Below are 27535 nucleotides of genomic sequence, written 5' to 3'. Positions count from 1 at the left end.
GCCACCCAGCCGAACATAATATAGAATTGACCAAAAACTGAGCCCTGTCCGGCGATCGGCCGCGTACCGCCAGTCAGTTGTGTGACAACTGCCATTCAGCGCGTGTCAACCGCCGTCCTCCCGCTCCGGTCCAAAGGTAATCACTGCACGTCAACTACAGTCGTATTTATTAATACTTACTTATGCCCGCCTGATATTATCGTTTGTACATTATTATTATTACTATTATTATTATTATAACGATATCGTGACGATGGCGTTCGGATTCGATTCGCTCGTCAATATCGTCCGTCGTCGTTTGCGACATGTTCGACAAAACGCAATAACGTCCAAGTGTGACCATCACCTGCGTATTCCGGTCGACCGTTATTAATCCAAATTTTTTTTTTTATTTATTTTTTTATTTATTTATTTTTTTTTTTCTGTCCGTTAGCGTTTGCTTGTAGTCGGCGTGACCGCCGGCCGCCACTTCGGTTTCGAAAGATTTCCAAGCTACCGGGCAGCCAGACGACAGTTCGATTTTCAACGGACCGCGGACCAAAAGTAGATGTGAGTATATATTCCTTACGAAACAACTACCTACCTATTGTATTTTTGCTGATCAGTCGAGTATCAAATAAAAAGTCTACAGCACTTTTAGCACTCCATGGTGATCATTTATTTGTAAATTAAGCACCAATTTAAGATTATATATAATAAATCATTACTGCTTAAAATATAATAAAAACAACACTGTTTTCCCGTGATATTTTTTCCCAGCTGTAACCATAATTATTATATTATACTGCATGCTTTAACTATACGTTATTATACTACGCATTTGAGCAGCGGTTGTTTTAATTAATATATTTTTTTTTTTTTGTTTGGAATTTTTAAATTCTATTTTTTATTCTCTAATAGTACATTAAGGAAAATATACTATATTTTAATAATACCGCTTGGTTGATAGCTTTGTTATAAAATTTAAATCGAACAAATATTATTCTTATTTTCAAAGCAATTTGATATAGTTTGTAATTAATTTAAAAAACGTCAAATGATTATTTATTTAACAAATATGCGGGTACCCTTCAACAGTTTTTAACATTCCGTACAACGGCGGCGACACGAATTTGAGCTTACGGGTAATAGTTGTTGTTTGTATTTTAATATTTATCTATGGGACCTGTGCTTTAAAACTTTTTATTTATTATAAATTATGTATATATACATATATAATATATAATTTAAGTGATAAATAAATAATACAAAATTAAATAACAGAATTTAACTGAAAAAAAAATATTATTTGAGTTTTTACCTATGTGTTTTATTTGTTAAGTACCTTAACGACAATGATATTATTTGGATTAAATCATCATACAACCATGCGTATATATATAGGTATATAGATGTAAAAAAACTTAACCCATTTCTACCAAAAGTGTGTACTTTCCCTTATCTACCAATACCCGTTCTCGTTAAATGTGATATTGACAGGTTCCACATTTTCACTAGATAAATATATTTATAATATTAAAAGTTGCTAGTTTATTTAAAATACCGTGAAATGTTGAAAAACAGTACATTTGATGAATACATTTATAATTAAATACATTGTACCTACTCACAGGGTACATTGAATAAAATTAAAATTATTATTGATAATTCATGCGTACGAGTTCGTTAAAAGTGTGTCTTACAATATTTACAAAAAACCAAGAAAACTATTATTTATGATATTATTAATTGACCTATCTTTTACTTTTATAATTTTTATTACCATTCTCGATTATGGTGTGTAATAGCTTTAATAATGGTACTCATCTATTGGAATATTGTCCTGACGGAAACGGGCGTTTGTGAAAATAGCCAAAGGGAAAGTTATACTTTTGGCGGAAACTCTGGAAACGTGTTCTACTCGTTAATACAGGTAGTTGGTACCTACTTATATATATTATAGGTATTTTCTGAAAATAACCGCATAATCGTGGATTACGGAAACGTGCTATATATGATTGTCACATTATTGAAACATTCTGTATCTATACGCATACGGCCGACTGTATTTAAGTACCTATATTGATGATTGATCGATAAATGAAATAATTGTGAAAATCCAGTGGCATTGTAATAATAGATTTTGAATAATACCTAACTACGGTATCGGGTATATCCGCATGTAGATTAATATAATGGGTCGATTTGATTACAGATTACGATACATTTTTTTTTTGTCCAAACGATTTAGCGCGGACTAGAAAATTATTATAATTGTACATAGTGAAATTATTTTTTTGAGACCAATACGTTTTTTTTTTTAACTATTAAGTACCTATTTAACGCCAGAATATTTTTATGTTTTTTTTTTGTTTTTTAATTATTTTTTATTTTTTTAATAACGTAATCATAACTTGAACATTATTAATGATATAAATATCTTTAAATTAACGTCTTTGTAAACGTTTCAATGTCGAAATCAATAATATTTAACTTATATTAATTTTTCATTCCATTTAATGAACAATTTTATTGATCGGTTTGTTCTTTGTACCTGCATCACGCGCATAATATTATATCATAACGTAGAAATAAGGAGTAGCTGGACAATTCAATTTTTTAATTTTTAATCGCCTCCACATCAGCAAGGCTTGAGTACATTTTCAACTCTGAAATGTTGACTAGTGCAGACATATAAACACAAACTAAAATCACGATGGCTCGAAATCACTGTGCTGTAGATATTGTGTTTTGAACTTTGAGTATAGATTGGTATCTCTCGGTAATGATACAATACCTAAATGAATAACAACAAGCCGGGATTTTTTTTACGTATTCGTTTGTACTAATCGCCTTTCTTTTGGTTTTTTATACATTTTTCTACGTAGAAAAAAATCAAATTTTTAATAATTTGTGTCCGAGGTACTTTTTAGATTCAAATTGCAACATAAATTTTTAATTTTATATTTAATTAAAACAAAATATTATTTTGAAGATTTTAACGTATAATTATTATGTCAAACACTATTCCAAATATTTTTTCACTTTACTTAAACATTCAAAATGTGAAAGTAAACAGGTAGAACTGCATGCCTATAAAGCTTAAAAATAATACAGTGAACAAGGTATTATATTATAGCTTCAGCTTATGAAATCAAAAATATGAGTAAAAAATGTATTCTTTCACACTGTAAATGGTGATTCGCCAATTACGCCCAATCCCATTGTTTTCTTTAATAATGAATTTAATATTCAGATTTTTGGAATTTATGAGTAGCTATGCCAAATTTATATTTATTTAAATATTCATACCATTATTTATGTAGTATTCTGCGTTTATATACACTTCTCATTTTTAAATAAAAACCAACCTTTTTTCCTGTAGATGATTTTTTTGGAAATTTCGATGTAGGTATCTAAATCAAAATTTGAACAGATTCTGAGTTATTAATACATATAGTTAGTAAACCTAATAATAGTTTTAATGAATTAACGAAGAAAATATGGAGGTAAGCTTGCTTGGTGAGTCACTCTCTGTGTAAGAGAGTGCATTAGTTTTTTCAGTCAAAGTTTGTGATTTAAAAAAAAATGTATAATATAATTCAAGGAACCTAACATTTTTGCAAAAATATCCTAATTTTTACAATATTTTTATCATTATTGTTTTCATTTTTTTTAAACTGCTATCACAATATTATTCTCAGACTATCGATCAACCTGCATAAAATATATCAATCAATAACTATAGAGCAACAGAATTTTTTTGTGTTTATTAACATAAAAAATAAATTTATAAATTATTAATTATTAATTTTTATAAATTTGAGTCAGCTGTTCGGAATTACGTTGCGATAAAACGATATAGAGCACTAAAATACGTAGACACCACTCACTTAAACTTTTGAATAATTCATAACTTAAAGTACAAAAGTTTCAGAAATTATTCGTTTGATATTCAATTCGGGAGTCTAAATGTTTAGACAAACATCCAGAGATTAAAACTGTAGTACATCGATAAAAAACCTAAAAAATCATCAGATTAAAAATTATATTGTTTTTATTACTAAGATTTACTTTCACATATAGATGTACAGTATAAACATTTTTAAAATCACAAACATTGACCGAAAGTGACTGTGTGGTTAAGTTGATCGCTTTGTAGAAAATTAATTTGAAAATGATAACCATCCCCTCCCCCCCTAATTACCACCTCCGCTGATGATAAGTTCATTATTTGATCGCCTGCAATAAATAAACGTATTATTTTAAGTTGTTGTATATTTTATGCACTGCAGATGTCCGACCAGCAGGGAGACGACGGTGGCGACGAGTGGAGAAGATCGTTGCCTCCTGGGCTCTCTCGGTCGGATATAATGCAGTGTACGCCCAAGCAGATCAAAGAATTGAATCTGGACGAATTGCGCCTGGACGAGAGACTTTGGACGGCGTACGAGAGGGGCTGGTGCGATCTGTTGCAGTCATACATGAACATGCAGCTGATGCAGTCTGAGACTTCCTACATGCTGCCGGAACTCGCGAGGCCTGGGCTTCCGGGCGCCGCAGCTTCCGGTGCGGCAGCAGTGCAGGCCGCCGCGGCGAGCGCATCACTCGATCCGGAGAGCGCATCTTCGGCTGGCGAGCAGGCGAACGCATCGGCTGCAGCTGCAGCTGCAACGGACGTGAAGGACTCTTCGGACAAGGCGAACGGTGCACCGGAACCAGTGCGTTCGCCGGATTCGGTGGCATTAAGCGCAGCCGAAATCATGATGAAGGAACACCCTTCTCCCAGACGGATCGACGTTCGCGTTCTCTCGTCGCGCATAAAGCGGACTTACAAGTACGCCGACGTCCGTCTGTGCGAATTCCAGGGACTCGGGCCACGCGCTGTGGTGGATCAGACGCCTCCGGACGCGGACAACAATGGCGAATCGGAAGTGATCGCTAAGCAGCTGTCCTCGATCAGAATCAAGATCACGACACCGGAAGCGACAGAGTTCGAACTCACCGACACGTTCGACGAAGACGAGGAAGGCGACGGTGACGACGAGAAGTCGAACGCCGAAGACGAGTAGTTGCCGTCTACTAGGAACACTGCAAACTTCATACTTTTTAATATTATAATAACCGCTTATCCGTATAAATTTTATAATCTGCTGCAGGGCTTGGAAGTTGTAGAACTGTAATAGTTACTTTTTAGCGCTTTGATGTGCAATGCTTATTGGAAGGCCAAACCATGAGCTATAAATAGCACTAAAAACTGAGGAATATGCATATTATAGCTTTTCGAAGAAAAAAAAAACATTACATTTTTACTTATTTTTTTTTTTTTAATACTTTTAACTTTTGCGTTTATTATTAATTTTAGAACTTTTATATATTTTTCGAAAAATATAAGATTAGGTGCTTCGGAACAAGGTAACTTGGATCAGATTTTCCATTACCACCGGCTGTTCTATACATTTCCATATTATTAATTTCAATTTTAATCTTATAGACATCCTGGATGAGCAAATACAAACAAAACAAATTCAACAAAATTTGTTTATGAGGTGATACCCATAAAAATACCGCTTATAAATTTAAAAATTTAAAATGTTCATGCCAAAATGCACTTAATTTCGCACAATTTGAAAATTAGAAAAAATAAAATTTCGTATTATACATGACATCAACAAATTTTAATATCACTTAGAATGCGTTTTATGACTTACCGAAAAAAAAAAATGCAAATGATAGAACTTCCTAGCCCTGGGATTCATTATATTATTTTTTTTTTTTTCATTATTATTATTATTATCATCATAACGAGTATAGTTTAGCTGTCTTTTTCAAAATCCTAGTGTCTTCTCATCATTACTATTATTATTATTATTATTTCTCCGACACTGGGATATATATTTAATTATTCGATTTTATTATATAATTTATTCAAAGCGTATTATTATAATTTTTTTAAATTATATATTATTAATTATTTTATATTATTTTTGTTTTTCCGTTGACATAATGTTTCTATAATATGTTACACACACATTATACGCGATGCAGCTCACACGCGTATTGGAAAGTGTGTAATAATATTATTTGTCAATTAAAATATTCAAATTTAATTAAAAATAAACAACGCTATTATATTATATTGGAATGTACTTATCTATTTAATTATTGTGCTTAACCTACGAATATTGTTGTTGCTGTTGTTGTTGTTGTTGTTGTGTAACGAGAGTGTTTGTAAACAGATGGCAAACATAATATCATTGTATGATAATAATATGATGATGGAACATGATAGGTATAATATCACGTTTTGGGAATCATAAACACTATAAAACGTATTGTTCTGTATATAACATAAATAGGTAGGTACTTAACGTTATTGAATTTGAAAAAGGAGAAAACATTTTAAAGACGAAAATAGTTTTTCATACAAAAAAATGTACCTTCATCCATAATAAGTGTTTATAAAATCGTAGTGAACTCGCAAGAACGGTTTCCACGAAAGCGTTTGCGCACTTTGGTGTAGAGGTATGTCTGTGGGCTGTGACACAATAAATTCTAAGAATTCATTTTCCACAAAAGAAATATTTTCATAAAATGAGAGATATTTTACTCGGAGAAATTTGAAATACAGTTTATTTTCAAGCTAAAATGTTTGACAGAGGTAAATAAATATTATAGTTTAATTGTTAAAAACGATCTCGCGATCGTAGTGGGTAGACAATTCAGTTATTATTCCGTTATGCGCACCTATGTTCATCGTGTCTCAATATGATTTTAAGCTTAAGTATGATTTCCTCCGGCGTAAAAAATTTAAATAATATAATCGATTTCCAAGTACGAAATAGGAATCAAAAAAAATTTATGAATTTTGATTTAATCATTATTAATTATCGTGCTTCCGTTAATTTGTTCATTTCAAAATAAAGTAAAATACCTATCGATTCTCTGTTATTGGTCGATTCATTTTCAACGATCAACACAAAATATGATCACATAATTGTTGGCCTGTGTCTTCGTCGACAAAAACGTGTTATTTTTTAATGATCACTTACTGCAGAATTGTTTGAGTGTACACTGTACGGATATGAAATTATGGATATTAGTCGAATCATTTATATAATTATTTTTTCTAGTCTTACAAACTAAGATAAATCTCACTTGAATTGTGTTCTGTAATTATTTGACTAGCTGCTCAAATCAGTTATGCACCTACCAGTACCTTACATGTAGTGTATATACCAGCGGTCGCCAACTTTTTGAACCTTAAGGACCACTAAAACCATATTCTAAATTCTACGGACCACGTATAGCTTTTTACATGAATAAGGTTCCACTACTGATAAATTTTACACCAAATTAATATAAAAAAATACATACGTTAAATAATAAAAAATGTTTCATTTTTATTAATATTGCGCAAATTTTGGCTCCAATGTAGTCACTACAAGCCGTAGAGCTTTACTTATTTCTAGCTGATTTTTAGCTATTTTTCTGTGGACCACCTAAATTTTCTTGCTGACCACCAGTTGGCGACCGCTGGTGTATACAACGTCTACAATAATATGTAACAGATATAATAAAAAAATAGAAAATCGATACTAGTTAAGAGTTATAATGGTATGGCAAAAATAATGAAAATTAAATGGATGGTAAATATCTAATTTAAGAGGTATACTTACTTCATGAAATTCCCAAAAAGATTTTTTCGAAAAATTTAATTACGTTTCAAATTAACTTTCTTCAAAAAATATTGATATTTTCAAAAATTGTAAAAAGTAAATGAGTTTTACCACCAACATTTGTCTAAGAATTAGATTTGAAAATTGGCTATTTCAAATGTTTCCAAAAAAAAAAAAACATTTAACAAAATATAAAATTGATTATTTTCAGTGTTCAAAAATAAAAATTAAATAGTGTTATACCGTACTTGTAGCACAAGCGTCTATAAATAATACATAAATAAGAATAAAAATAAATGTTTAAACATCGACGAGAACAAAAGTTATATTTGATTTGACAGGTCCATCTACTACACCTTGTACATATTATGCTATATTGTGTATTTATTATTTAATAACAATAAGGAACAAAAACAACAAGTGGAATATCTCGTTACAAAATCAATTTTTCGTGTCGATGAATGAGAATAATTGAGTCTCAAGACCGAATTTAATTAATTGAACGTTTGCAAATTAACTGCGACAATGTCAAGTATAACAATACACTGATATATCGGTGTACAGCGTTTGTATTTCCGAGTAATCGAAATAATTAATAGAAGTTCAGTTGTAGTGGTCTCGTTGTTTGACAATATTTATGTTGTTCGACGTTTAATTTGATTTTATAAAAGTATGACGATTCTGTGCTACTGTATTATAATAGGAATACCTATATGTGTATTGTGTACTGTTATATGAGCAGATCCTGGATTTCAATGGAAATTGCATTATTTTTGGCTGTTGCGTACCGAGTAACTACACGATTTGTTTTGTGTAGCTGCAGATGCGCCAAGGTGAAACTTTTGTTTTCCCATTTTTAGACCGAACGATTTTTCACCATTTTCCGACCATTTTAATTGTTTTCAGCGGATATTACATCGATAAATTGTACGAGAGTTTAGAGTAAATTAAGAAATGCACAACATTTCATGATGAAAATATATTGTTTTCATATCATATTATTTGATTTAATAGTTTTTAACAATATTTTTCATCCATATTATAACATTATGGTTAACTACGTAATGCGTGTTGTTTGTCAATCGTATTATTATATTGTTTGGCCGCAGTGACGTACGCAGGGGGGGGGCGGTTGTCAGGGATATTGCACCCTCCCGTAAATAAGTATCTGTTCAAATAAAAAAACTAAAAAAAAAATTGAAATTTTCTAACTGAAACATCATCAAGATCAGCCCAGTTACTCTCAGCTATTCAAACATCAGAATTTAATGTAAGTCATATTATCACTCATAAAATATTTCAATGTATAAAAACTCTTTGTTCATATTTACAAAAAACCAACATAGATTTATTTCAAGCTTTATACCATATTGACCTGGTAATTTCTGAACTTCAAAAAATAAGAGAAAAATGTGATGATGAGTTTCATAAGTATTTTGAAAAGCTCACAGAAAGGTCAAAGAAAATGATAGAATAAATCAAATTATTCTACAGATGGCCCTGAGTATTTTTTTAAAATTAGTACATCCCCTCCATTTGTGGACAGCTTAGTTCAACAATATTAAAAGACCGATTTTTAAACCATAAACATATTATAGCTGGCTTTTTTTTCTAATTTCCAATGAAAATTATGATAACCTAGTGATCAAAGACTTAAGTGAGTTTTATTCAAATGGTATTGATCAAGAAGTTTTTGAGGAGGAAGTAAAGCTTTGGCGAATACATTTGCAAAAATTAAATGTGTAAATGGTCTTCTAGATGCTCTTGGCAAATGCAATGAAGACCTCTTTCCAAATGTGTTCAAACTGCTTAAAATTTTTGCAACACTACCTTTTGCATCGTGTTAACCAGAAAGAAGTTTTTCCACGCTAAAAAGAATTAAGACATATGTTCGGAATTCTGTGGGTCATTTTTAAGACTTAATGGTTTGCCAGCTCTTAACATTCGCCTCAAAATTGATACTGAAGTTGAGGAAGTAATCAAAGTACTGAAAAACAAAACCAGTACGACATTATTTTACAAATAAGTATTTTGCAACCATGATTATATATTCATTATATATATTATAATGTATAAATGTTTTGTTTTATTTTATTCTATTTGTATTGACTATATTCTATCATAACACAGTGATAGATGATTTTTTAGTGACGAGTAAAAAAAGAAAAAAAAAAGGTAAATTCATATAATATATTATTATGAAGTATGACACTCCCCGTAAAAAAATCCTACGTACGCCGTTTGGCGTTTAATTTTGATTCTATGAAAGTTTGAAATTTCTGTTAAACTATAACATAGGAAATTAACAATATGTGTATTGTTATATGACCACATCCCGGATTTCAATGCAAATTGCATGATTTTTTGGGTGCACTGTGGCAATGCGTTCCAAGTTTCTCGTACGTAGTTCGTTTCGTGTTACAGCAGATGTGCTTCAAATGTGAAACTATTATTTTGCATTTGTCGGTGTTTACCCGTGTTTTTTAGTCAGTTCATTTTATTTACTCGTAGTGTACATGTAATATTGATTAATATTGATATTGTTTTCATATAACATTCGTTTCGTTGGGTTTTAAGTATTTTTCATCCATACTATAGTTCAAGTATAGTTAATTATTTGTCAATCGGTCTCTATATAATATGAATGCTATAACGTCTTTATACATTTGGCAGTTGTGGGGGGGTGGATGTTTAACCCCCTCCCGCCACCAAATTTTTTCTACTACCACTGTATTATTTCTAATGTTTGTACACGAAAACTGTAAGGAACTCGGTTTAAATCACATTTAACCCTTCCCCCTACCATTTTATAATTTTGGCTGCGCCACTGTCTTTAATACGGTGATTATCGGATGTGGTATCTTAAGCGTCACTGGAATGCCAACAAAACATAATAAATTGGTTGGAGGTGCATTGCAATCGCATTTCATTTTCAGTACTCACCTTTAAGTACTGTAGTCATAAGCTTGATATTTTGATTTTTATATTATTGTTTGTTTAGTTAAGATAAAGAAGACATAATAAAAATACCGATAGCTATGCCGCCATTTTCCAATAGCATGCACATCAAAAATGTCGTCATTTTTCAGGGCATTATTGTTTTGAAAAGGCATTTTCGATTATATCTTAGATAACTTTTTGGTAGTTTTTAGAGCATTTAAATCTGAGGCCTAGAGTCATGAGATATAATTAATAAGTTATAACCAGTGCTCGAGACTTGTGCAGTATTTGCATATTTTTTTGAGAAATTCGCCCCCTCAAATATAGTAAGTGCACTTAGGGTCACCTTAGAGACTACTTTAGGTACCAACATTTCTGTATCACGTTTAGTATCTCCATGGCAAATCTATAAATTTAAATGTGTTTTTTTTTACAGTAATAAGAATAAATATTCTAATTGAATGATATAAGTTTGAAATTTTTTTTTAAGTTAACCATGTTTTATTATATTTTTTAGAAAAGTCTTAAAAAATAATATTGAAATTGAGTGCATATCTACCAAGTTAATGCAAATTAAGTTTTTGGTTTTCAAAGAATAATAGTTATATTTCTATATTAAATACGAATCACTTGATTTAATCAATCTCGATTTGAACGCGGATAAAGGTACTGTATGACAACATGTAAATATCTAATTAAGTATTAGCGAAACTTTGCAAAAGTGTATTTTCAATATTGGAACTCAATAATAAAGCAATTTTACCCATTTCTAAAAATAGAGACATTATAAAAATCTGTTGAATATTGATATTTGATAGGTATCATAACATATTGTACGATGGTTTTTCACGATGTGGTTACTTAATTCTATAGCTTTTCAGAAGGTAACTTTTATTCTTTCGTGAGTGAAATTATGTTTCTTGTCGATATAATCATGTATACATTCATTTTTCAAATGTTATTCAAAATAGGTATGAAACAATGAAGTAGATTGTCATAAGGAAAATCTACGAGATATTGAATCATTACTAACATATAGGTGGCTATTATTCTTATAAAATCAAAAACTTAAGCTTTAACTTAGTCGATTCTCAGTCAATGTTAATCATATTTTTTGAGCTGTTTCAAAATACATGATCAATGACATGGTTGTATCTTAAAATTAAAAAAAAAGCTTAATTGTTTAAGAAGGTGTTTTGCTAATTTTTGAATTAAAAAAAAAATTGAATCTTATGCCATTCAATTAGAATTTCCTACTTATTACCGAAAAAAATAATCTCCACGGAGATACTAATAGTAATACGGGACTTTTGGGACATACTGTAGGTATAGTGCTTAACTTTCAACTAAACTATAGTTTGAACACAAAACAAAATAGATAGGTAGATTCAATTTTACTGACACGAATCGATTGAAGACTTTCATGTGTTCCTATCTATCTTATCTCTTTAAAGTAATTTTTATAGTTCACAAAATATGATAATGTACTTCACATACATATATTACATTACGTAAGAGTACTGAAAGTACTAAGTAGCACGTATATATACTATATAGGATGTATGAAATAAATCAAAATTTCCTTTTTCGTGATGTTTAAGGTTAGATGATTTTTGCAAGGGCATAGAAACGTTGATAAGCCTAAATATACAACAATGTGTTTTTTAAATGTCAATCGCCTCATAAATGATGGAAAATTTCAGCCTATTTACATTTTACATGATGAAATCGACTACAATGAAATACACGAAAATACTCGTATAATCCACGCATGTTACGTGTGTGCTGTGTGGAAAATGGACATGGTCTACCATAATCTAAGGTGGTTGAAGAAGTTAGAGGGCAATATAAATCCATTAATAGTGTTATAATATATAGTGTTGATGAGTAAAGTTTCAACAAAGTTCGTGTTGATCATTTCAAATCTGAAACCACAAGTCATATTAAAATGTTTGCCTAAAGAACCAGTCATCAACTTGAAGTGCATGGATTAAGGCACCTAAGTATATTTTTTTGCACAATATTTTGAAACTTTTTTGTAAATACTTATTAAAGCGCATATTTAGACACTTACGTCCCCCAGTCATAACTATTATGTATTAAAGTATTAGTATACAGGGATGTTCACAACCATTATTTTCAGTTGGTACCAACAATTTGAAATTCGAAATTGAAGAAAATTATTATTTTTAATAATATTTGAACATTAAAATATTAGAAACAAACAACAAAAATGAATATATATATATATATATATATATTAGTTGTTATTATATTATTATAATTATTTTGAAATTGTTCACCTTGATTTTTCATCATATTTTTCTATGACCCTCTCTTTGAAATCAAAATAAATAATCTTGGTAATTAGTCAAATCTTTTTCCAAATTGTATACTAATCATTGCTGTGTTACTGTCTACTGAGTCTATCGTTAATCATATAGTTCTTCTAAACCAGAGATAATCTAGATAATCTACATAATCTTATAGTAACTAAAAAACAAACAACCGTAAATATTTTAAATTTTCACCAATTGTTTACACGGCCATTTTGTATACAAGATAACAATAAATTTTCAAAATTTTTTGACTGTTTTTGATATATTTAATATACTTATAAATATACTTATATATTTTTATACTTCAATTTTGTTTGTTTATTTTTTTTTTTAATGTCAATATAAAATTTGCGGCTTGTTCAAAAAAGTTTTAAAATGTAATTCTTCGTGACTTCTTAGCTTTTCGTAATACACCAATTATGTATTTATTTATTTTTATTGAACTTAAGTCGGCAACTATGACCATAGGCTATTTGTAGGGAGAGATGTGGTTGGTTTGAAACAGGTGTATGTGTGGAGAGGATTTGGCACTAAAAACCCTAGTGGTCACCCATTCGGGAACTAGTGACACCAGTCGATGCTTGCACTCAGAACACGTTCCGTGAGTAAATACAAACACAGCGTCAAATACATAGTCAAATTTTTTTTATAATTTTTTTTTTAGTTACGATCCTTACAACATTTGCCAAAATCACGAAAATTTCGCAAACTATTTTGTATTAGAAATGCTGTTCTTTTTTTATAAGCATTTAAAGTTTAAATTTCGAACATTTTCAAATTATTCTATAGTTTAAAAAAAATTATAACATGTTTAATTTTTATAGCTAAGGATTGAAAATTCAAAACAAGGTCTCTCATAATTAGCTTTTCTTTTCAAAAGATGTATTTTCAACTAAATTTTTAAAAAGTCTAAAACATATTATATAAGCACAGTTTTTTTTATAAATATTTTATGTTGAAATTTGGAGGAAAATTAGATTTTTAAACAGTGAATAACAATTTTAGTCATTTTGTTGTAAGTAAAAATAGTATTCATGGGTACTTGGAACTTGTAAAGTAAATTATAAGTACGTTATTATATTTTATACACATAATGACATTTTCAAATGCAGTGTTTTCGACAAAACTAATTCATCCTACTGTAGTATTATTAATAGTAAAATAAATTACTTTGATAGCAACAATATCATAAAATATACTTAGGCTGACAGACCGTTTTCGCTCAGAATCTTTTTCGTATACGATTATTTTATATTATTAAATTGAGATTGAACACATCCATTACAGTGAACCACTCAATACCTACTACGGCAAGGCAGAGTGGTACACCTTTGCGCCTTGCCTACCTTTTTTAATTCGTTAGGTATTTCGTTGTTTTCAGAGAAAAGTAATCAGAAAAGATTTCAATTTGTATCGTTATTCAAAGTTAAGCATCGTTTTTCATTTATAGCGTTTTAGCTCACACAATTAAGTAATGTAGGTAAACACTAAAATATATTATTAAATTAAAATTCAAAATTTAATCGCAGATTTATTTTAAAGTTAAATACATTTTTTTTCTTCATGCATTTACTTATTTGGATTTCTATTTGTTTTCCGTCTGGAGATTTTTTCTGAGTAGATTTTACAAATATTGATTTAATCAAACTATTTTGTTATTGCATATTGTCGGTGAAGGGAAGTAATATCTTGTATCTCAAAAAATATTATTTTCAGGAATTTAAAAATGTGATTATAATATCAATTTTATCTTATACACAACTAACATTTTTAAAGAAAGTTGATACAATATTTTTTAATTATTACATTTTGTTATTTTTGAGTCTACCAATTGTATTAATTGTCTTGTGTGTGCACTAATTGAAAATTTTAAAATACTCTGTGCTGAGAAAAGTATTCTCAACCAAATGATTCATTATAATAATAAATTATTAACTAAATTGTTTAATAATTAATATAATAATTTTATCAATTTCTATATTTGCGTGATTAATTTTCAATATTTTGTGTAATGATATTATTTTTAATAAATTTAAATTTAATGCACTTGACACATCTCTCATATCAAAAATATTAAATTAAAGTTTCAAATTATGCAGGTATAAAAAATTAAATCGATAGTTCACATTCTTATTCAATTTTATTTTTATTTTATTTGAAAGCATAATTGAAACCCATACAAGTTTATGTACGAATTTGATAAAGTGATTAAAAAACGAACATTTCAGATGGATAACCCTGAGTAGTGCCGAAAAAAAGTAAAAATATAATTATTATTTGACATAATAGTAATTTAAAAATATTTGTGTAATGTATATTTTATAAAATTGGTATTATAGAATATATATTATGTTATTGTATAATACACAGAGCATAATATGGAAAAAAAACCAACTAAATTATTACTATCGACTAACTTGTAAAATTAATGTAATACAAGTAACAATGTAAACATACAACTAAACATGTTTAATTAAAATAGTAATATATATATATATAATTTGTATGTTGTAGAATTATTGAGCCTTATTTGGTAGTAATGGATTTCCAGTGTACGATAACTTAGAATCGGAAAAGTTTGTTCTGATATATCTGCAAGAACCCAGTGCGGAAATAAAACTTCGACAGGATCATCAGACCAGAGGAGAGATCTCTATAGTAGGTAGGTACTCCATTACAATTAATCGATTACTCAGTCTATATTTAGAGAAGAGTGATGTCATAGAATAAATATGATATAGATTCAATGGACATAGGTATTTAAAAGCAAGTATGTGAATAAGCAATATGCAATACAAGTTTATAATATGTCAATATGTGAACATCTTACCAGCCCAAAGTGTTGATTCTTATCATACAAATTACACATCTTAACTCCGATTTATAAAAAAAACCAAAACTATTTAGTACCTACATATTTGTTTAGTAACCATATCGTTTAATAGTATAATTTCTTGTTTTCAGGAACATTATACCCAACTCTATAAACATGGACAATGAGAAAAACACACTGTTACCAAAGTGGAGTGAGTGGAGAAGCACGGTGAAACGTCAAGTAAACATTTTTAGTTGCAACCCAAACAAATGTACTTGTAACTACTTGTATGTTCTAACACTACAAGCTGTTGATTTTTTCCGGGAATTTAAACACGAACCACTGAATGGCACACGCCTACAATCGGTTGTATAGGTGATAGGTACTATAGTACTGCAGGGTTGTTTTAGACAACACGTTTTAAATGCAAACAATCTATTGACGGCACCAATGACCGATAGAGTTTTAAATTTGGTTATGACACCAGTGACGACGTTTATACGTACAATCGTGGACGATGCAGAACCAGATCGATCTGTATGTGTCTAACAATAGGCGTGATCACAGACCAGTTACTTCAATCGCGATTGTTGACCTTAAACGAATATGATGACTAAACAATAAACATTGCAATGAAAAAAAAACTAACTGCTAACATATTTTAGCTTATTGAATTTAATATAAATTTTATTTTAGTTCCCAGGTCCGTTTCTTCATAGTGGATTTTGAATTCACTATGATGGTGACATATTATTAGTGTCCGGCGCCATATCAAACAGCTTAGACAAATAGGTATAAGCCAGTAAAACTTGAGGGAAGCCCTCTCATACTTACTAAGGATGATAATTTGAGAAGGTTCCGGCGCTGTGACTTAAACACCGTTGTGCAAGCAATTAAGAGGATATCTAGACATAAGACAGAACTGATGATACCCTTGTTGGAACAGTTATACCAAAGTGTTAACATACGGGGGGCTTCTAACTTGTCTACGAGCTACGACTTATCTTCAAAAATATTTGCACATTCCTGAAAGGGATCCAGTAATAGTATTTTGTAACGGATCAACAGATATGACTATAATTAAGCGTCTAAGGTTAAGGGGTATACTTAAATATTTAAATTTAACGGCATATAGCGTTAAGAATAATAACGAATTTAATACAAAACTAATAAACGTAGAAATTAAGGAACAATTATATTCAGGGTAGTATAGGGTACATAGGAACAATAAATAAAAATGGCAGGATGTTAAATTTACTTGAGACACATGGACTAGTGTGTAATATAGATCATAATATAACACATTGTCATGATCCAGTAGCTGATATAATTTTAACAAAATGTATTTTTAGCTATGTTGTTATGTTACTAAAATTAAGCCTATTAAATTATTTTATAGATTATGTAGAAGGGATAAGAGACGAAAAAAAATGCATAGTAATATATTTAATTAGAATGATAGTATAAGCGATTACAAATATATATAAGTAAAATAATAGTAAAAAGTATAAAACACACTAGATGTGAGGTAATAAGGGCTTCCTATTAATATACATTACGTTTATTATAGAGAAAAGAAATTCATCTAGAATTAAAAAATATCATCGGCAACGAAGTGCGTATATATTTAGATATAATGAAGATCAATTTCAGTCGATATGCATGTGTCGATATTTATTAAAAGCTAATAAAAGGATTAGTCAACCTTTTGAGTTTAAGCGACTAAACAAAATAACTAGGAACATCGAATTATTTATGAAGGATCATTGTAAGGGGGAGTGTAGGGAACTTTTGAAAATAATCGAAAAAATTATTATTATTTTTATTATTAAATGTAAACATACGAATGCAATAATTTTGGGATATATTATTCACATTAATTGGTGAAGGATTTATAACATTATATTAACACAAGGGAAATTAATACTTATTATTATTATCAACATTATCATAATCATTATTGTGTATCAAAAAAAGAAATATATTATTAATATTATATACCAACGCTAACACAATTATCTGTTAGTCAAGTAAAGTATTATAAATCAATCAATGAATATTATTATAAGAACATAAATAAAATGTGAACTCTGGAACGAAAACCTATTATAAATGGCATAAGCCATAATAATAATAATAAAAAAAAATGTAAATGAAATATGTAACAAATTTTTAACTCGTTTTCCAGACTATGAAATTATAGATTGTAATGGAAATATGACGTAACGTGATAATAGCATTAAAAGAAAACAAAAATTGTAAAAATTTCCGTCTTGCAGACATAAACGTTTTTTTTCGCGGGGAGGTGTGGCGGGCTTTGGAATCTCCGCATATAAAATTAACATGTAACATGTAATATTATAATAATGTAGTATAGAACATATTATTATTGATCTTTCACAATGCCCAAAGTATTACCGAAACCGCGGTCCTCATGAAACATCGTACGAATATATTATTATAACCTGTCCCAACATAAAATACCGTCAGCACGTGACGACCGATGTACTATGACGGGTTAGCATCCACCTATGTAATAGATCACTGGACAGGTACACGATTAGAAATCACGAACACGAGCCGCTGTTCTGGGGATCAGCAAAAACAACCGAAAACTGCACATTACACCATGCAATATACAAGCTGCTGGTACATCGAAGGAACCGCCACCACTTGTAAGGGAGCCCGTGGTACAGCCTAGCTGGGCGGGAGATTGTAAATTCCGCCCGAAATGAACGGGTAAAAACAAGGTCTGTGGTAAATTCCACCCGGAAAAATATCCAAGTAAAAAAGGTACATGTAAACTCCGCCCGAAAAATTATAGGTACAGGTACAAAAATGGTTCAGCTCGGAAAAATAAATATTTTTAAACTAAGCGTTCAGTGACTTGTACGACGCGACCGTATACTTTTCGCGACGCGGCGCGTGTTATAACTTATTATATAGTATTGGGAAGTCACAAAATGTTCGAACACGGAACAATCGTACCTCAAACGATAATCGTCAATCATTATTTTGACTCGTATTTGTTATTATAATAATTTTTACTATTTTACGATTTTTAATACTTTTATATTATAATACATTGTGTTAATTATTGATTATGATTTAATTTTACTATAATATTATGATTGTTACATTTACTTTTATAATTATTACTATTCTTACGATTATACATGACTTATGCTGTAATTATCGACTTAATATGTGAAATATATATTTATTTAAATACCCACTTCTAAATTATAATGTTTAATCTACGTTATGTCAGTAATAATATGATTAATAAGACACATTCAGAAATTTGTTTATTAACAGTACTACATTTTTTCGGTCGGAATTTTCATGTACCTTATTTTACCTGTAGTTCATTTTGTGCGGAATTTAAAATTTTCGGGTGGAATTTACATGCGCCCGCATGGGCAGATGTATCGGCTGGTTACCGAATTGGTTCCCGTTTGAAAAAGATATTTTATTGTGGTAAGCCGAATTGGTACCCGTTTAAAAAAAAATGATATAATGTATACAATTTTAAATCGTTGATTTGGAAGTCAACCATAGTCATCACTAGGTGTAGGTACAAAATACACATTTCAATAATAAAATATAATAGGTAAATACAATTATTTAAAATCATTAATTTGCAAATTTGAAGCAAACTTTCTTTAAGTATTCAATTCGCGTAAGCGTCTCATTAGTGTACTCAGTCATATAATTTTCTAAGAATTTGTTATTTTTTTCTTGTTTGCTAGTAAGTGTTCTAGTATTATCACTTCGAAATTTAATATAATTTAATATCTGAATACTGTTTAGTGTCTCCATAAAATAAAATATATTAGGATGGGCACTAGTAAATTCTTTATTCTATTATTCAGCTTTGAATTGAACGATTCGCGACAATTTGTAGTCCTATCAATATTTTTGTCAAATCTAGCCCAATTCTTCGGTGGAAAGTTACTGTCTGCATCATGAACGTAGTCAAAGAACTGATCCAATTTTGGATAGCAAGGTTTTATGGCGTCTTCGGGTGATAATAAGGGCAGTCCAAAAAATATTTTCACAAGTTGAGACATTACAGTGCTCACTGCTCACCTACATTATTGTCATTCGTAAATAGGATATAAACGATATACCATACAGCGATAAAAGTACATATATCTCAATCGGTATCTTAATTGATCGGGATATCACCGATAATTTTCTAAATTTCCAATACATAAATATATTGCCATCTTATTGTATATTATACTTTAGATTATAGAGTGTAGCCGTGTAGGTACATTTATATTTTATACCGTCTAATTTATATTTTGTACCAATTATTATTAAAAATTAGGTACCAGTACACAAACGGAAACCAATTCGGCTCAACCTAATAAAATACCTTTTTCGAACGGGAACCAATTCGGTTACTCCCGATGTATCATAGCCACGGAGACCAGAGCAACTTCTCGTCACACACGCACACGGTATTATACACTTGAAATATTTTCTGCTAAATAAACGTTATTCTATTCAGTTCAATTTGGTACTTATTTGATTTGTCTCAAAAGCTTACGGCGTTTGGAGCCTTTGAGATTACGCACACAGCAGTACTATCAATACCGTAGCTAGAAAAATATTTAGGGGGATCGTGTTATATTAAATATGAAAATATGAAAATCGAGGCCTTAGCCAGAAATTTCGGGTGGGGGGGATCAGGATTTAACCCCCCCCCCCTGGCTACGGCCTTGTGTACTTTATTAACTTACACAAACTTATCGAACATTGTGAATTTATAGTTGCATTTTTTTAACGTAATATTATGCGTAGGTAATATAATATTGTAACTAAGACAATCGTTATTAATTCAGTGTCAGTTGTCGCAGTAGGTACCTATACTTTATACTACATTCCTACTCGATAGACGGAGAAATACAAAGACAGAAAACATTAATGTTTAACTCTATGTCTCTATAATATGTATTATATGTGTCACTGTGTCAGTATGAGTACAAAAAGTGCAGCATTAGGATTATTTATCAAAGTCACAAGAATTTCGTGTAGAATATGCAACGCGGAATGGCCCGAACGCATAAATAAATATTAGACTGACGTAGACTGTTCGCATCGTACAAATGTGACACGTAGTCGACTAAAATTAATTACATATTAAAATTATATAAAACTTAAACATAATTATAGGTATTATACTGCACTAGAATTCTGTAATATATGACTTTACATTATGCGTAGGATCAATAATATTATAATAAACATAACTAAAGAACAACACACTAAAAATTGTACACCAAAACGTTTTATTCAATATGTATACATAGTATTAACAAAACACATGTCAAAAACAGACCCTCATTGTTGTACATCATTCGTAGTAACATTACTTTTTATTCGTAAATACGTCTATAAAAAATAATATCGCAGGTACAATTTAATACGCAAACCTACTCTTATACCTATGTAACAATAATAACAATAATTGTGTTTAAGATTTGTTTGAATAATACATATCATTTAGTGAATCCAAACGAGACATAACTTTACTGTAAGTCTGTAACAACTATATAGTACATGAGTATAATAATATGACCTATTCATTTCACTATCCATCTACTCTCGTTGTAAACATGCAAGAGAATTCATTTTGTGTCCTGAAATGGCTGAAATACATTCTTTAAATTCACGCAGGTGGTATCGGAAAAAGCAAGCGAAGTAAAACTGTAAAACTTTTACAAGACCCAGCAGAACTTCTGCAAAGCTTTGAAGTAGAGTATTTTAATCTTTATAGAATTTCAAATTATTATTGCCCATATTAATTATAAATTTTAATTTTTGAATATTTATCGTAACTATCAAAAAAATGATATTAATATAAAAACTAGTAGAAAAAATAAATCATTAAAAAAATTTCTTTAAGTTTAATCTGATTTTAATAATATATAAGAGATGCTTCGAATTATAAGCTTCCAAAATTCACTTTTATAAATTACGAAAATTCAATAAAATCTCGCAATTTATTAGTATTTTCTTAGTTTTGTTCAACAGAACCTAAAATATTATTATATTAAGTATGCTTATATAGAGTGTGAGAGAGTTGAAAAGGAGTATAATTAATATCATGATCTCATATAGTTTTATTATTCCACGATCAAAATATATAATTTCAAATTCTAAAAAACAACAACCGATCGGGACTATTAATTTTCAGTGATTTCAGACTTAAGTAAATTTGTGAGTTAATATACAGTGGTTCACGAGGTACAATTCTATAATTAGGTGAATTTATTTGATTAATAAATTTTTATTTATTAATTTATTTAATTGTCTAGTGCATTGAAGTTTAATTTTTTTGATCTATTTTCATTGTTTATGTTTTTTTCTCTTAAATTATTTAAACCCCATCTACTGCTAACAATTGGAAATTGACTGCCGGAAGATTAACTGGCCATTGCAGTTTAAAATGATATACTGATATATCAGGTAAAATTGTTTAGATGCCATGCTGTTGATATATTTTTCAAAAATGAAAACAAGATCATCTTATAAATGAATAATATTTTTTTTTGATTAATAGTTAATACAAATTTTCCTAGGAGCTTACAAAGTTTTAATTCGTATAGTATGTACATTGTACAATATTGTCGTTATAAAATATAATAATTACCTACCATATGTATGTTAATGATGTTGTTACCTGGTTAATACAAATTGTAACGATTAGAGTAAAAAAAATTTAATTTACAAAATATGTGAAGTGGGAATGGTAATTTGATAAACATGTAAATAGATATGTGCTTGCGAGCGAAGAGATCGGTTTTTTTTGCTACCCAATTTGTCTGGTCAAAACATTTACCCCCCCCCCTCCCTAATGAAAACTGAAATTACGGTGCTGTTCATGTTTTGTTTGACATACGATTTAAAAGTTCGATTCAAGTACTCTTCGAAACCATACTCAAGTTCGACCCACCTTTACTACCTAGGTACGTAATAGGTTTAGGCGAAACTATACATCTCGTGCCTATATAATATTAATTATTAATATTTAATATTAATCTGTGTGGACGTTTAAACTATACACACCTTCCACTACTAAATTGGTATATGTGCAAACGGCTAGTACAGTATTTATGCAATACGATTTACATAGGTTCAATTAAGTGGGACAAGAAGAGAACCTAACCTAACCTAACCTTTTTTTTAAAACTATATTTTAGTTTGAAATATCAATTACATCAGGATCTGCGCTGCTGATGCTATTCTAGCCCCCCTTCCGGAAAAAATCTCTAGTTGTGCTTATGATGATTCAAACCCATTTTTCATTGCATTATTAATTTATTTAAATTCTGATTATTGGAATTTTTAAATATACCTACCTAAGAATATTATACATACATATCTATATTATAACAATATTATGTAGATACTATCAATTACCTAATAACCAAGTAATATTTCATCGTTTATACCAATATTGAAATTTATGATATCATAATATCATGTATACTAATATCATTAAATACGGCACTGTAATAGCCTCTTATACTAGTTGTAATTACTTACGTACTGTCTTTACTGCAGTTAATGTGTCTATTGTCTATGTACACCTAATTTATATTTTTTATATACGAGGTAGGTAGCCTACCTATATTAGATGTTATGATGATATTTAGCTTAAATGTTTGATGTTTTTGATTATTATCTACCTATCGTGTAGGTTTAGATTATGATTTATGATAGTGCCTTATCTAATACAATTATAAAGTTGACGTTCTGTTCTGAGTTTCTGACAGTGTATAAATTATAGATAGGAATATATGCTCAATTTTCTCAACTATTTCTAATCATAGTTTGAAAATATTTTGAAAATTATACCACATAGGAACCTATAAAAAATGAGTACCTATATGAATATTTTATGATTGATTTTTGTAAAATGAATAGGTACATTGAATATAAAATAGATAAGAGAAGATAATAAGTTATAATAAAATTATTATAATTAAATATTACATTGATTAACTCCAGTACTTGTACATAGGACTAGTATACATGATATAAAATTAATTAACTGTAATTTAGAACTTGGAACTGTTTATCTTGCTTGGTGGGTTAAAAAAAACATTTTTTTTTTTGTAAAGGAATTGCCATTTGATAAAATTATTGAAAGAATCATAATTACCTTAATTTTGCTTTTGTATTTGTACTGTATCATGAAATTAAAACGGGTTTGTAGCGCGAAGAGTAGGTTTTGAATAAGGGTATAAGAAATTGGCTTTTTGCTTAGAGCTCTGGACAGTAAATTAAATTATTTAACAGTCTATATTATAAGGAAATAATTCCATTATTTAATTATTAAACATTTAAACGTATATATGCAAGAAATTGTAGGTATAGATATTTAGTTCTTTGGACCTACCTAATTGATAAATTGTCAATTTTTCCAAATTTGCAACTACCAATAATATTATAAAGAAAACGATTTTTTATACATTTTATCTACGTATTATGATCTGATTGATATCTTTAATGGCTCAATATTAAAACTATTATTTATTTTATTTTATTTATATTTTATTAATACACCTAGTTTAATTAACTCATTGTTGGCATAATAATTTTAATAATAACGGGAATGTTTAAAATACGCAGACTCGAGAATGAAACATCCCATACCAATGCAGTTAAGTGAAGCCACATACAACCTGATCTTCAATAAAACGTCAACATTATCAACTTCCTAAATGAAATCAATTCTTATAATTTAATTTATTACTTAATTTAACGCATATTAACTATTAAGAACTAATGACCCAGTAGCCGATGCTTTTTTGTAAATAAAAAAAAAGTTAATTTAATTTTACTTATTCACTATGACAATATATGGATAACATATAGTATATTATTATAATTTAAGCCTACCTAGGTACTAGGTAAATATTTATTATACACCTATAGCATGCATGTTTGGTATTTATAAACGGCTCGTACCGAATTGGTTCCCGTTCAAAACAAGTATTTTATTAAGTTGAGCTGAATTGGTTCCCGTTTATAATTACTCATATATTTCCTCTCTATAGTCTATTTCACAGACTTTGTACCATCAACTTTAGAGTAAGCTTGGTTAAAAATGTGAGGTTATGTGTGTAAAAATTAAAATATAATATATATATACAATGAAAATCGTTGATTTACAAATCTTAAGCAAACTTTTTTTCAAATATTAAATTCGTGTGAGTTTCTCATTATGTACTCAGTTATACAATACAGTCTTCCAAACATTGGTTATTTTTTCCTGTTTCTGATAAGTTTCCTTGCATTATTATTACTTCGATATTTTACACAACGCAAATAGGTACAACAATTTATTGCAATTTTACTATACATATATATACGGCTATACTATAGAGTGTGGGTATATTTATATTTTCTATACCGATTATACCTACATTCATATGATTTACTATTGCAAAAGAAAGCTTAAAAATGAAAATTGTATTTATTTGACCTGAACACCAACGGGAACCAATATGGCTCAATTCAATAAAATACCTTTTTCAAACGGGAACCAATTAGGTTGCTATCCCTTAGAAACTATTTATTTTATATTACACTGTTTTACACTGTTTTATTAATAGGTATTGTAATTGTAATTGAATTCCATAAATAAAGATTATTATTATAAAGTACCTATATAGATACCAATTATTGAACCATGTTCAACTAATGAACGTATCAATGAACAATGCAATGTTTTGAAACAAGTGTGGCCATGACAGTTACCAATCATTCACATTACTTTATTACAAATATGAAATAATAGTAATAAAGTACCACGGTAATTAAATGTCACGACGTCAAGTCACTAGAATACTACCTATATAGTATAGGTAGGTACCTATAGATGGCTAGATAAGAAGTGTTCTAAGATCTTTAGTATGCGATTTATATGCCTAGTTTAATATTATTCTAATTTAATATAGTATATATATTATACATATAATAGGTATACCTTTTGAACACACTGTGACGTGGATAATTCGCAATAGACCTAAAGTAATTGACATTTTACTTTATCTTGAAAATGACGAAGGTGTTATATTACAATTACATAAATATGTTACATGATTACCCAATGAAAAACAATGTTTAGAGTACTTACCTATTGTTATTAAATATAATATTAAAATTATAAAAAATTACACTTTAAAAAGCGAGTAAATCGATGTCACTCTGCTGTACATTAGGTGTCTAAGATAACGTTGTAATGAATGGTATCCAATTTGATTGCAATGATATCATATTTGTATACGAAAAACGATTCAGAGCGGAGACGGTATATCAGTCTAGGATATTTTATATTGATATTGTCTATTATTAATATGGTAGCCTTGTAAGTTGAATTAATATTATTATTAAATTATGATTGATGCAAAAAAAATATTGAACATACATATGTAAAATTGGGCTGTTTTAGAACCAAATTACAACAAAATGATAAACGTTGTTAATATGTTAATATGCAATTTTATCCAAATTTGAACTTAAAATGTCTGTAAAAAATGTATTTATATATTTTTTGGATTTCTTAGTTATAGAAAAAACGGCTTAAGTGAAATCTTGTTTTAAATTTCCAATCCTCAGCTGTAAAAATTGAAAATTTTATACATTTTTAACTACAAAATCATTTTAAATTTTCAATTTGATAAATGTAGTCAAAATTTGAACTTTGAATGCGTATATAAAAAAAATCATGCCTATTATATGTATTTTTAATATTTTTCAACTTATATTGTAACAATATATCAAGAGTCTTGAATTAAATTTTCATGCTTTCTGACCCAATCATTAAAATTTTATTGACATTTATAAAAAACGAAAAAAATGAAAATTATAAAATGTCCGTCGCAACAACTTAAAACGAGTAAATACTTTGAAAAATTTATCAAGTACAGTGAAACCAGTCTTATCCGAACCCTAGATAAGACGGAATCCTTTTCTGTGCGGAAATTTTTTATGGTCCAATCTGGCAGATTTCTATTATTTAACATAGAATTAGACCCTTGATAAAACGGAACCTGTTTAACGTATAACGGAAAGCTATTAATTGATCCCGCAAATCATATACACCTCATACTCACTGAAAAACACATCATTCAATAAACAAAAATATTTTTGATACCCACATTTATTTTGCTAATAAGTAATAATCAATTATTAAGGTCAGCGATTAATACGTATCAACAGATAAGTACCTACATTTTATCTTGAATCTCCACACAAGCGCGGATCTAGAACATATTTATAGGGGATACGGGGGGGGGGGGAGCATCTTGAATAAAATTAAAAACGGGTACGGCCGACATGCTATCGGCGAAACAATGCATTTTAACGGCTGCAGAAAATAGATATAATAGACAATTCACCAGAGTCTACGGGGGGGAGGGGGCATGGCCCCTTGCCCCCCCCCCTGGACCCGCGCCTGTCTACACATCAGTACTTATTATTGTCAGTGAATGTTAATTATATATGTCATGGTACTATAATTTTACATAATATGATGTATGTGATTATGCTACTTTAGTCGTCCACGATACCTGGGGTTATAGCAATTATAATAATAAAAAATAAATGTTGTATATTATGTTATTGCAATCGAAAAAGTTCATTAGGTATCTCAAATCTGGCACCTATCTATAAGTACATACATTGGAAAAACATTCCTAATAACTTTTTTATTTATCTACCACTATTTTATTATAGGATATTTTATCTACTACCTATCT

At 29.4% G+C, this 27535-nt stretch overlaps 1 protein-coding gene across 3 annotated transcripts; it reads left to right on the top strand.

The window, feature by feature from the left end:
- Positions 1-37: 37 nt before the first annotated feature.
- LOC111034372 lies at positions 38-25915 on the top strand. 3 transcript variants are annotated; one of them, XR_002604522.1, is made up of 5 exons: positions 38-136; positions 434-549; positions 15452-15599; positions 15902-15992; positions 24402-25915. XR_002604522.1 is itself a non-coding variant. In XM_022315560.1 (3 exons), the coding sequence occupies exon 3, from the start codon at positions 4275-4277 to the stop codon at positions 5049-5051; it is 777 nt and encodes a 258-aa protein (XP_022171252.1). In that variant the 5' UTR covers positions 38-136; positions 434-549; the 3' UTR covers positions 5052-5703. The 3 variants fall into 3 exon arrangements, 1 of the variants encoding a protein (XP_022171252.1); XR_002604521.1 differs by lacking the exon at positions 24402-25915 and having other exon boundaries at positions 15902-17691; XM_022315560.1 differs by lacking the exons at positions 15452-15599; positions 15902-15992; positions 24402-25915 and adding an exon at positions 4275-5703.
- Positions 25916-27535: the final 1620 nt, after the last annotated feature.

This window comes from Myzus persicae, unplaced genomic scaffold, assembly GCF_001856785.1.
Source record: "Myzus persicae strain clone G006 unplaced genomic scaffold, MPER_G0061.0, whole genome shotgun sequence".
Lineage (NCBI taxonomy): Eukaryota > Metazoa > Arthropoda > Insecta > Hemiptera > Aphididae > Myzus > Myzus persicae.
The sequence above is the reverse complement of the archived record's forward strand: the minus strand, read 5'-3'. Positions and strand labels throughout refer to the sequence as shown.

Bases quoted from the DNA above. Each gene is read 5' to 3' on its own strand.
- LOC111034372 (XM_022315560.1), top strand. From the start codon at position 4,275: ATGTCCGACCAGCAGGGAGACGACGGTGGCGACGAGTGGAGAAGATCG.